The 10,955-nt window shown below is 63.2% G+C and overlaps 1 protein-coding gene across 2 annotated transcripts; it reads left to right on the top strand.

Annotated features, from left to right (window-relative positions):
• The first annotated feature begins 2 nt into the window (after nucleotides 1-2).
• Nucleotides 3-8,420, top strand: ISG20 (interferon stimulated exonuclease gene 20). Of its 2 annotated transcripts, none has more exons than XM_051841345.2 (4): nucleotides 3-2,924; nucleotides 3,096-3,345; nucleotides 6,901-7,101; nucleotides 8,221-8,420. In XM_051841345.2, the coding sequence occupies exons 1-4, from the start codon at nucleotides 2,833-2,835 to the stop codon at nucleotides 8,335-8,337; spliced, it is 660 nt and encodes a 219-aa protein (XP_051697305.1). In that variant the 5' UTR covers nucleotides 3-2,832; the 3' UTR covers nucleotides 8,338-8,420. The 2 variants fall into 2 exon arrangements, with proteins under 2 accessions (XP_051697305.1, XP_069909407.1); XM_070053306.1 differs by having other exon boundaries at nucleotides 2,888-3,016.
• Nucleotides 8,421-10,955: the final 2,535 nt, after the last annotated feature.

The following is a 10,955-nucleotide window of genomic DNA, read 5'->3' as shown; positions in this document are numbered from 1 at the left end:
ACTGGGATTCCCTGCCCCCCACCCCCACCCCCAGCATTCAGCCGTCTGAGGGGCCTCTGCCCTGTGCCTGCCTTGTCTCCCTTAGGAGCGGGGCCACAGTCCAGGGGAGCAGAGCGCCTGTTGGCCAGGCTGGGGCTGGGCCGCCTTGGGGCGTCCTCAGCTCTGGCAGTCCCTGTAGCCGTGGGGTTTCCCTGCAGTTTCTAAGGTTCTTTGTTTGCTAAGGGGCGGTTGGGGTGGTGCCTCCTGGCTGTGAGACCTCAGGCAGCATGTGCTCGCCTCTCGAGCCTGTTGACTCCGGACCCCTGGAAGTGGGCAGCGTGAGGCTTAAGGGGCAGTGCTGAGCACAGGGCCCGGCCTGTGAGCCTCGCGGCGGAGCTGCCAAGCCCTCGGTGGAGCAGCAGGGCCTGAAAAGGAAAGTCCTCTCTGCTCTGCCACGGCTGGGGCTCAGGGCTTCCCTGTGCCTGTCTGGTTCCTCCGAGGCGGGGCCGTGGGCGTGTGGTCACAGCCCCTCTGTCGGCACAGTGGGAGAGCTGGCTCTAGGACTTCCTCTGGATCCCTTAAGAGTCTGACGCCAGACTCAGCCCCAGGCGGGAGCCGATGGCTGGGTGTGTGGGTGGAGGAAGGCCAGAGCCTGGGCACCAGAGTCGGGCTTGGAGGGTGCCATCAGCGGAGCTGTCAGGGTGGCGTGTCGGGATGTGGCAGGAACGCCGCGCTGTTTTGTAATTGCTCCTTAGAGGACACAGGGACTTGTTTCGCCCTGGAACCCCTGCTCTCTAAGTGCTGGTAAAATAACAAACTAGCCACCCTAGCCAGCTGTCAGCCACACTTGGTGTGCACCGTCTGTCTCCGGAACCTCACCCTCCTGGCCGCCTTTCTACTCTTGAGTTTCAGTAGCTTTTTCGGGGGGTGTGTTCTGTGGCACCTGTGCCTGCTCCACGCAGTGTCAGGTCCTCAGCTCGTCTGCACGGAGCACAGGGCTCGAGGCCCTGTCTGAGGCTGCACAGCTCTTTGTACGTGTGAGCCCTGGGTCACAGCCCTTGGCTTCCGCGTGTGGGGTGAATGCTGCAGCTGTGAGCAAAGGTGTGCTGGTCTCACGGACCCCCCATGGTCAGAGAGGACCTGCTGGCCTGCTCCCAGCAGTGCACAAGGGTTCACTCTCCATTGGCCATCGTACTGGGTGTGAGGTTTATATTTCCCTAATGATTGGTGGTATTGAGCACTTTTTTTTTTTTTTAAGATTTTTATTTAGTTATTTAAGAGGTAGGGTTAGAGACAGAGAAAGGTCTTCCATCCCAAATGGCCACAATGGCTGGAGCTGATCTGAAGCCAGGAGCCAGGAGCTTCTTCCGGCTCTCCCATGTGGGTGCAGGGGCCCAAGGACTTGGGCCATCTTCTACTGCTTTCCCAGGCCATAGCAGAGAGCTGGATTGGAAGAGGAGCAGCCAGGACTAGAACCGACGCCTATATGGGATGCTGGTGCCACAGGCGGAGGCTTAGCCCGCTACGCCACGGTGTCAGCACCCCACCCCCCTTTTTAGGTCTGTTTATCTGAAAGCAGAGTTGCAGAGAGAGAAGAGATCCATCTGCTGCTGCTTCACCAGGCGCATTAGCAGGGGCTGGATCAGAACTGAGAAGCCAGCACTCGAACCGGCACCCATGCAGGATGCAGGTGTCCCAGGGGTGGCTTAGCTCACTGAGCTACAGTGGCAGCCCCATGTTGAGCACTTTTTGTGCTTACTGGTGTATTGCAACTTTTTAGCTCATTTAGTTGTGTCATTAGCACAACTCGTGTGTTGAGATACACCCCATGAGCTGGCCGGCGCTCGGCTTTGGGTAGAGGACCTTGCTGGCCACCGATGGTACTGGTTAAAGTGGGGGCATCACTTCTGGGAGACCCCTGGCTTGGGCTTCCTCCCTCCTGGTTACAGTGCCCAGGACACTGAGCACAAAGGCAGGGTTCTGGGCAGATGCTTTGGGGCAGGCAGTGAAACAGGGACCAAAGAACCGGAAGTGAGCAAACAAAACACTGATTGATGGGAAAGCCAGGAAGTGGCTAGGGTGCAGATTTAAATACAGAAGCCTGGAGAAACAGACCAAGCCAGTGGAGGAGGCAGGGGGGGCTTCCTGTGCCCTGTGAGCTGCTGTCTCCCAGCCCTGGACCCTGTGCCCCTCAAGTGTGGGGAGTTGAGTGAGCTGCAGGTGGGTGGGTGTGGACCTAAGAGGGCTGGGACATGATGTGGCAGGAGGCCACAGGTGAAGGGGTCTGAAGCCTCCAGGGAGTTGAGCTGGACAAGAGGAAGTCACCAAAGCTCATGGCAGAGAAGTGCAGTGACAAAACAGCTGAGAAATCAGCTGTTGGGAAACAGCCCGGTAGGGCTTGAGGGTGGGGTGGGACACAGGGCAGCACTGGCAGTTGTCCACTGTGCCCAGGTGACCTCGCCCTCCCTGCACTCACTGCTGTGTGCATGGAAGTACGGCCCCACTGCCAGACCTTGTCCCCAGACAGCACAGGGCCCCTGGGGGTGCATGGATGCCAGCTTCCAGGGCACCCCTGCATCTTTCTACTGGGCCATGGTGGGGGCTAGCCCTCTCTCACCCCCACCCGGCTCCTGCAAACATCAGGAGTGTCCAGGTGGAAGACAGGACCCAGCTCCCAGGCCGCAATCCTGGGAATGTTTGCTCCTGGGTGGAGGGTGAGGAAGTAGAGATGTTGCAATCGCTCCTTCCACGTCAGATGTGTCTCGTGAGGCAGGCCGCTCCCCACCTGCTGGCCCACGCGCCTGCCTTCTGGCCTGGCTCTGATAACAAACCAGAAACTGTAAAGGGGCCGGGATGCCTGGCTCAGAGCAGAGAGTCATTGCCAGAGCAGTTCTCTCAGGGGGAAGAGGCTGCCTGGAGGCGGAGACGGGACCCAGGGCCGCCAGGTGAGGGCCAGGAGGCATGGGCGGTGCCTCCCGGCCCACAGGCCTGCCCGGGCCGGCCCAGTGAGCCAGGAAGCCGGCTTCCCTGTGGCCAGGTGTTGCTGGAGACAGGGCAGGGCGGAGGGGTAACCTGTGGTGGCCAGGTGTGGCTGACCCTGCTGCCCCTCTCCGCAGCACCAGAGGGTCTGCGAGGAGCATGGCGGGCAGCCCCGAGGTGGTGGCCATGGACTGTGAGATGGTGGGGCTGGGGCCCCTGCGGGAGAGCGGCCTGGCACGCTGCAGCCTGGTGAGCCTGCAGGGCACCGTGCTCTACGACAAGTTCATCCTGCCCGAGGGGGAGATCACCGACTACAGAACCCGGGTCAGCGGGGTCACGCCTCAGCACATGGCCACGGCCACCCCGTTCGCCCAGGCCAGGCGAGAGGTGAGTGAAGGGCCGGTGCCAGCCAGTCCAGGGGCTGCGGAGAAACCACCCCCCCTTACCTGCTGTCTCCCTGGTGCTGCCCTGTGATGGTGACCCCGCCGGTGTCTGCATCTCCCCCAAGGAGGCTTTCTCCTGGGAGAAGACAGCGTGGAGGCTGAGTAACGAGTCCCACCTGACTCCCTGCTCCGCGAGTGTACCAGGCTGCCACAGGTGCTCCCACGTGGACCCCCGGGCCAAGCCGCCTTCAGAGCTCAGGCCAGAGCCTCCGGGGCAGAGGGGCCAGGATGTCTGTCCCAGACCAGCTGAGGCTGCACAGCCTCCCACCCCAGCTGAGGTTTGCCTCGCTGTGCTCCGCTCGTTGGGGAATCCTCTGTGGGCCTAACTTTCGGTTTCTCTGAACCAGAAGGGAAAGCAAGACGCAGCCCCTGGACGTGCTCCCGGGCTGAGTCACCTGGAGAGGGCTCAGGCAGTGGACTCCTCCCCCCTTACAAGCTGGGAGGCCTGGGTAGGGGGGCTCCACGTGCCCCTCGAGATCCAGGCCCCGGTGCTGCAGGGGAGACCACAGTAGCTCTGGATCATGGAGTCCTGGCGCTCACCTGTGCGTCTTCACGCCCATTCACTCCTCAGCCGCAGCCCTGCCAGGTGCTGTTACTCAGTTAAGGGGCTGGTGTGAGCCCCCGCCCCGCTGTCACCGGCTAGGTTCCCTGGAGGGTGCTCTACCTCTGTGTACCTGGCTTCCCATCCCTTGTTGGGGTGGAGAGAGCGGAGGCAGGTTCTGCTTTCACAGATCCCCCCAGTGCCGCATCAGAGCTACTTGGGAAAAATCGTGTGTGTCCTGAACCTGCAGGCTTTTCTTTCTTGTCGCGGTCCCCTGGACAGCCCAGAGCATCCCCTGGGTATCTGGGATCAGAGGTGACCCAGAGCACCCTGGGGGTGTGCACGGCTCAGCGCAGGTCCTGAGACACGAGTGTTTCTCTGCAGCGACCCCAAGACCCCCTTGCCAACAAGCCTCTTCCTGAGGTGCTGGGGGTGATGCTTGAACACAACTTTGCTGGGGGGCTCGGTCAGCCCCAACACCCAGAACATGGAGGAGCTGGCCAGGAGCACGACCAGGGCTGTGCTGGCCACTCGGGTCGTGCTGTGAGCGACAAGTCCACACAGGGCTTGGAACACTAGTATTTTTAAAAAGAACCATAAAATACCCTGATAGATCTTTATTATTTTAAAAAAAGATTTATTCAGTTGAGAGGTAGAGTTACAGACAGAAAGGGAGGGACAGAAAGGTCTTCTCTCCACTGGGTCACTCCCCAAATGGCCACAAAGGCTGGAGCTGAGCTGATCTGAAGCCAGGAGCCAGGAGCTTCTTCCGGGTCTCCCATGTGGGTGCAGGGGCCCAAGCCCTTGGGTTATCTTCCACTGCTTTCTCAGGAGCATCAGCAGGGATCTGAATTGGAAGTGGAGCAGCTGGGACATGAACAGGCGCCCATGGGGCATGCTGGTGCAGCAGGCCATGGCTTTACCGCTACTCTATAACGTCAACCATCTTCTTACCTTTTAAGTGTAAACTCCACCTGTGCCTCACACCATTCTTCTGCCAGGCAGTGCTGGTCTGGGAGCTGGCTGGCCGCCTGGCCCGCTGTATCCCCCCAGTGGCCTAGCTGGGCGCTGCCCGTGCTGTGAAGCAGCCCCTGGAACAATCAGCACACGCTGATTTTGGTTCAGAAGGCCTGGGTTGGGCACATCTAGGCAGTGCCCGGGCAGAGGGCAGACTCGGAGGCCGGAGCTGCACCTGCCTGCTTCCCCTCTGCACATGTGACCCAGGAACCTTCCCTCTGCAGCCCCTGTGGGTTGGTCAGGAGGGAGGCAATCCTGCCTCACAGGGCCTGTTGTCCTGACCCCGGAAGTCTTCACTGGCAGCCACTGTGGGCCAGCTGTGCCCTCTGTCCTGGTGCTCAGCTGGGGGTAGCAGGTGCGGTGTGAAGCTCTGGTGGGGCCACACATTCTCGGCTGCAGGTCCTCAGCTGGGTGACCTGGGCAAGCCCCCTAAATTCCTCCTCTTGTGAGGCATGGACGGACCTGGCACAGATGGTGCCTGCTGGCAGGAGCCCAGCAAGTGTCCCTCCCCAGCCCATGTCTTTCCAGGAACGTGAGTCTCCGCCTCCGCCTGCGGCAGTGGCGAGGTTGAGACAGCTGCCATGTGTCACTCAGAGCAGGTGCTGCAGCCCTGGGCCTGCCTGCCCTGGCTCCAGCAGCTGTCTGACCTGGCGGCAGCCCTGCCCAGCGTCTGTGGCACCCTGGCTGCTGAGGGCCACGTGGGCCTGACCTGCCCAGGCCGTGTGACGAGTCCCAGAGTCTGTCCCTGTCCAGGGCCCAGCACCTTCGTCCAGAAGAGCTGCATTTCCTCTCCCCCTTCCTCGGCTTGTCCACCCTCTCCTTTGTCACGAGGAGTTCATCATAGCCACCAGCGGGAGGTGGGGAAGTGTCCCAGGGGCTGTCAGCCCAGGACGCTGAGACCCCTTCACTTCCAGGCCCCTCCCCAGAGGCTGACAAGTCCAAGTACTGCGTGGCCACTGCCTGAGAGGCCGCCCAGGCCCCCCGTGGGGTGAGGGTGGGCTCTCTCCCGGCTGCCCCTGTGGCTCGGCCACTAGGCTGGCAGAGCCTGGGGCAGCCTGTGCCTTGGTCAGTGCAGCGGTGACCCTCTGCCCTCATGGCGTGTGCCCAGCCCCATTATCTGGTGGCACTTGGCGAATCACGGCAGACTTTGCGGTGGAAACATCAGTGTTTATTTTGTTCCTGGCCTGCAGGCTGTGCGGGGCCGGGCAGGTGCTGTCTGCCGAGGGGCTTGAGGGCTAAGACTGCCATCGGGGGTCCCTCACCACTGCCTGGGCTCAGGCCCCTCTGCGGGCGGCTGGGTGATCACGGACCTGGCCCCAGAGAGGTCAGAAGTCACCGGGCCGCCTGCAGGCCAGCGGGGCACCGGAGTCCTCCTCTTCGGAGAAGACTGAGAAGGAGTTTGCAAACTCGTCTGAAGATCACCTGTCCCTGTGCATGGCAACAGCCCTGCCACAGACTTAGCGGGTTAGAACACACGCATTTACTGCCTGGCAGCCCCATGTGGGCTCAGCGGGGCTGGGGGAGAGCCCACTTCCTGCTCCCCCCACTCCTGCCCCGGCTCCTCCAGGCCCCCTGCACCCTCCTCCTCTGCACAGGTGTGAGTTCCGCCCACCTGCGACCCCTGACCTTCAGGTGTTGGGTTGGGCCCTCGGGGAGGGGGGTTCTCCTTGCTTCACAGTCATCACCCACCTCAGCTTTAACTCTGTGCCAGGGAGCACGCTTGTGGGTGGGGTTGGGTGCGGGTGTCTGCCTGACCCAGGAGGGCTGCCGCTGGGCACCCAGCCTGTGTGGGCCTCAGGGGGACTTGGTTCAGGCATCTCCTTTCCTGGTCGATGTGGCTGGAGCCCAGGGATGGTGTGAGCTGCCCGAGGCCACACAGCAAGGGAGGAGGGGCTGTGCCCGCCCGCCAGGGGCCTCGGTGATGTGCGTCTCCCTGGGCAGATTCTGCAGCTGCTCAGAGGCAAGCTGGTGGTGGGCCACGACCTGAAGCACGACTTCCAGGCTCTGCGGGAGGACATGGAGGCCTACACCATCTACGACACGGCCACCGACAGGCTGCTGTGGCGCGAGGCCAGACTGGGCTCCTGCAGACGAGTGTCCCTGCGGGTGCTGTGTGAGCGCCTCCTCCACAGGCACATCCAGGTGAGGGACCCGGCAGCAGGGACCACGGCCTGAGTGGTGGGGGCCCAGAGCCAGGCCCCGGCCCCCGCCCCACGGCGGGAGCTGTCTGGGCAGGGGAGGAGTCTCTGGGTCAGCAGTGGCCCAAGGACCCAGCTGGGCTTCTCAGAGCCCTTGTCCCCGTGGCTGTCAGTCTGGGCCGTGTCCTGGGGGCAGTGAGCCTGACCCGGGGACCCCGCAGGCTCCGGTCCCTGGAGCCGGGTGATTCGCCCTGCCCCAGCTCCTGCTGCATCGGTGCCTCCAGCACGTGCCCTGCATGTGCACGGCCCCACAGGACAGGGTCTCCCTCCTGGGAGAGTCCCACCCTCTGAGGAAGGCATGGCCATGCCCACCTGACAGAACGGTAAGAGCCCATGGACGCTGAGCTCTGGGCATCGGCTGGAGTTCCAGGGTGGGTTCATCTGACCGCAAGTCGGAGGGGCTCTGCCTGTTTCCCTGTCTGTTGGGTGAGGGCAGGGCAGGCATGGGAGGTGCTATGGGCCGTACCCTGGGCCCTGAATGTCTGGAAAAGAGCCTGCGCAAGGCAAGGGAGGCCCCTCTCAAAGGAGGAACCCCAAGAAAATGCAGCCACCCCCGGGCCCCACACTGGCCCAGCCAGGACCTCAGGCTGCAGGGGTGTGCAGGGAGGGAAGGGTGCCAGCCCCACCGGCTGTGGTATGGGCTTCCGTTTCACCACCAGGAACATGGGGGCTTACAGGACCACGTGAGCCCAAGCTGTGCACACAGGAGGGCAGCATGTGCCCCCTTGAGTCCTGAAGACCCACGCCCCGTGCAGTGGTCACAGCCTTCCCGGTGGGCCCTGGCCCACCCCCGCTGCAGCTTTTATCTTAGGGGCAGGCACCTCCCGTCCCCAGGCCAGCAGCACGTGGTCCTCCCTCACGGACGCCGTCCCCTGCCTGGGTCCCTCCCTGGCTGCCCCCGGCCTAGCTGGCTGTCACGGGAGCTTCGCTGTTCTCTGCCGCCTGCAGGGTCCTTGACCCCAGAGCTCCTGGCTGAGGCCAGGCCCGCTCTGGCCTTCCAAGCTGGAGTGGAGGTGTGAGCGGTGAGGGCCCCATCTGAGCGCCACTCTGCCTGTATCTGCAGAACACTGGTCTGGGCCACAGCTCGGTGGAAGACGCAAGGGCGACCATGGAGCTCTTCCGCGTGTCCCAGCGGATCCGGGCCAGCCGGGGGCTGCCCTGCCTGCCTGTGTCCGACTGAGGCTCGTCCAGCCTCCGTCCTGGCCACGATGCGCCTGTGCTTTGGAAAGTGCACCTTCAGCAGTAAAGCGACTCCCACGCCCACCGCCCTCTCTCCTCTCTGAGCCGGCTTGTCGCTGGGAGCACGGACGCAGGGGAGTGTGGGTGCCGGTCTGCCCAGACCTCGGGCCTCCGGGAGGTGGGACTTGGCGGGCAGCTCCTGCCTGCTCCCTTGGTTCCTGCGCCCAGGGCGTCGCCCTGGCTGCAGCTGGTGCCAGCGTGCGCGAGGTGGTGGTAGTGGGGGTGGGGACAGACCCTGGCTTTGCTGTTCAGCAACTCTGTGACTTGTGGGGGGTCCTCAACCCCTCCCCCTCAGTCTCTATAAACTGGGGACTCATGGTGCCCCCGGGTCCATGGGAGGCCGTGGGCATGGCCTGTCCTGGCGGGAGTGTCCCTGAGTGCGGGTCCAGGGCTGCGTTCAGCACAGGGTGGGGTGGGGGAGGCCCAGGGTTCTCGTGGCCGGTGGCCGCTTCACGCCCACTCCACCAAGGCTGCTGGGCCGGGGCCTGGGGCTGGCGGGTTTCAGCCTGCACAGTCTCCTGAGTGGGTGGGACACTCACACTTGAGTGGTGTCCAGGTCGCCTGCAGCCTGAGACTGTGCCTCTCTCAGGGCTCCCCTCAGGAGAGGTCGAGGGCCGAGCACCCCCAGGGGGACTCCCCCGCCGACTAGCCTGTCCCCTGCATCTCAGGAGCAGAGGCTGAGTCCTGCAGGGTGGGCCCTGAACAGCACGACCACGCGGAGGGGATGCTGAGACCCAGGCCGGCCCTGCAAGTGCAGCGTCACAGGGTGGGGATTCCTGGTGTCCGGAGACCCCACCCACTTCTGGGGCTGGGGGCAGCTCCCTTCTGCCCCAGCCCAGCCTCAGGGCCGTGATCCTGCTCTGGTGTTTCATGGATTTTTACTTTATTTAAAAAACTTTATTTTCCTATTTCCATTTTTATTTGAAAAGTAGAGAAGCCGAGATCTTGCCTCCATTGACTCCGTTTGCCCCAGTGCCCCACAAGTGGGCTGGGCCTGGCGGAGCCTGGAGCCGGGAATCCCACCAGGGTCTCCCTCGTGGGCGGGCCGCCGTGTGCTGCCTTGCAGGGTGTGCATCGGTAGGAAGCCGGGTCAGGAGCAGAGTGGCTTCAGGACGTGAATCAGCAGCCCCTGTAGGGTGCGGGTGTCCCAAGCGAGTCTTAGCCGTGGTGCCCAAGGCGGCCCTTCTCGGATTCTTAGGAACTTTGGAGCTGCGTGGCTGTGTGTGGCCACCAGGGGGTGCCCTGGGGCTGTCGCTGGCCAGGCGGCCTCACAGGAACCAGAGCAGGACGCTAGCGGGTGAGGCACTAGGGACTGCTCGAGGGACCCTTACAGCTGCCTTCAGCCACCGGGGCTCGGATGGCAGGTGCCTCTGGCCCGGGAGGAGACCCGGGCTGTCCAAGTCCTAGCCCAAGGATCCTTTCTTGACGCTGGCCTCTGCGAGGACCGGCACCCCTGGCTCCCCGAAGGCAGAGCGTCCCCAGAGCAAGTCTCAGGCCCAACTCCCCCTGTCCTAAGGGGAGGGGGAGCCTGGGGGCCCCCAAAGTCTCTGAGGGGAGGGCTGGGACCCCTGCCCAGCTCATTTTTGGTTGAGAACCAGAGGTGTTGGGAGCTCTTGTGCTCCAGGCTTGGAGGGGCGGCCTGGGGGCTGAGGCTTGGGCGACCGCTCACGGGGACGTGCAGCACTGGCCTGTGGGAGCTGATGCCCAGGCTGTCTCTGTGCTGCTGGCCTTGCTCTCATATACCAGGTTTATTCAAGAAGCAGAGAGAGAGAGGGAGGGAGAGAGAGAGAGAGGGCACTTTTATCTACAGGTCTACTCCCCAAATATCCATGATGCCCAGAGCTGGTGCTGGGCCAGGCTGAGGCCAGGAACCCAGAGCTCAATCCAAGTCTCGCATGCAGGAGGCAGGGACGCAGTCATCATCTGCTGCCTCCCAGGGCGAGGAGCGGCAGGAAACTGGATCAGAAGTGGAGCCAGGACTGGAGCCTGGGCATCCGGTATGGGATGGGGCATCGGAAGCCGTGCCTTCACCTGTCCATCAAATACCTGCCCTAGGCTCCCGGTTCTGAAAAGCCCGTATCAGGTCCACCCCATGTACACTGGGAGGGCGGAGCTGGGTGCCGGCAGGGCCTGCCTCCCTCCACCCCCCCAAGCCTCCCCCTCCCTCCCTGGGCCCAGCCCCTGTGCTGGCTGCTTTCTTGCTCGTCCTTCCTCTGGACACAGGACAGGCCTGGCATGTTGGCAGCGATCACTGCCTTCTCCCGAGATTGCTGGCTGGCCCTCAGGGCAAGCCTCGAGAGGGAGGTGTGGGTGTGGCCAGGGGCGTGAAACTGAGCAGCTGTGCCCTGGGGAGCCGGACGGCCACCCAGCCCTGGCCAATTGTGGTCCAGCAGCGTGGGCTCATCTGAGAGCTGTGTCTGGTCCCCGGGGGCCACCAGTGGACACCGGTGGACACCTGACTCCTTTCGTCCGGGCCTGTTCGTCCTTGCATGCGAGTGTCCACAGACAGAAGAGGCGCTCCCTCAGCAGCACCCAAGCTCCTGTTCCACCCGCGGTGAA

This window comes from Oryctolagus cuniculus, chromosome 12 (assembly GCF_964237555.1).
Source record: "Oryctolagus cuniculus chromosome 12, mOryCun1.1, whole genome shotgun sequence".
NCBI lineage: Eukaryota > Metazoa > Chordata > Mammalia > Lagomorpha > Leporidae > Oryctolagus > Oryctolagus cuniculus.
The sequence above is the reverse complement of the archived record's forward strand: the minus strand, read 5'-3'. Positions and strand labels throughout refer to the sequence as shown.

Coding starts and splice junctions, on each gene's coding strand:
- ISG20 (XM_051841345.2), top strand. CDS start 2,833: ATGCCTGGCTCAGAGCAGAGAGTCATTGCCAGAGCAGTTCTCTCAGGG. Junction 2,925..3,095: donor ACGGGACCCAGGGCCGCCAG/GTGAGGGCCAGG, acceptor CCCTCTCCGCAG/CACCAGAGGGTCTGCGAGGA. Junction 3,346..6,900: donor TCGCCCAGGCCAGGCGAGAG/GTGAGTGAAGGG, acceptor CTCCCTGGGCAG/ATTCTGCAGCTGCTCAGAGG.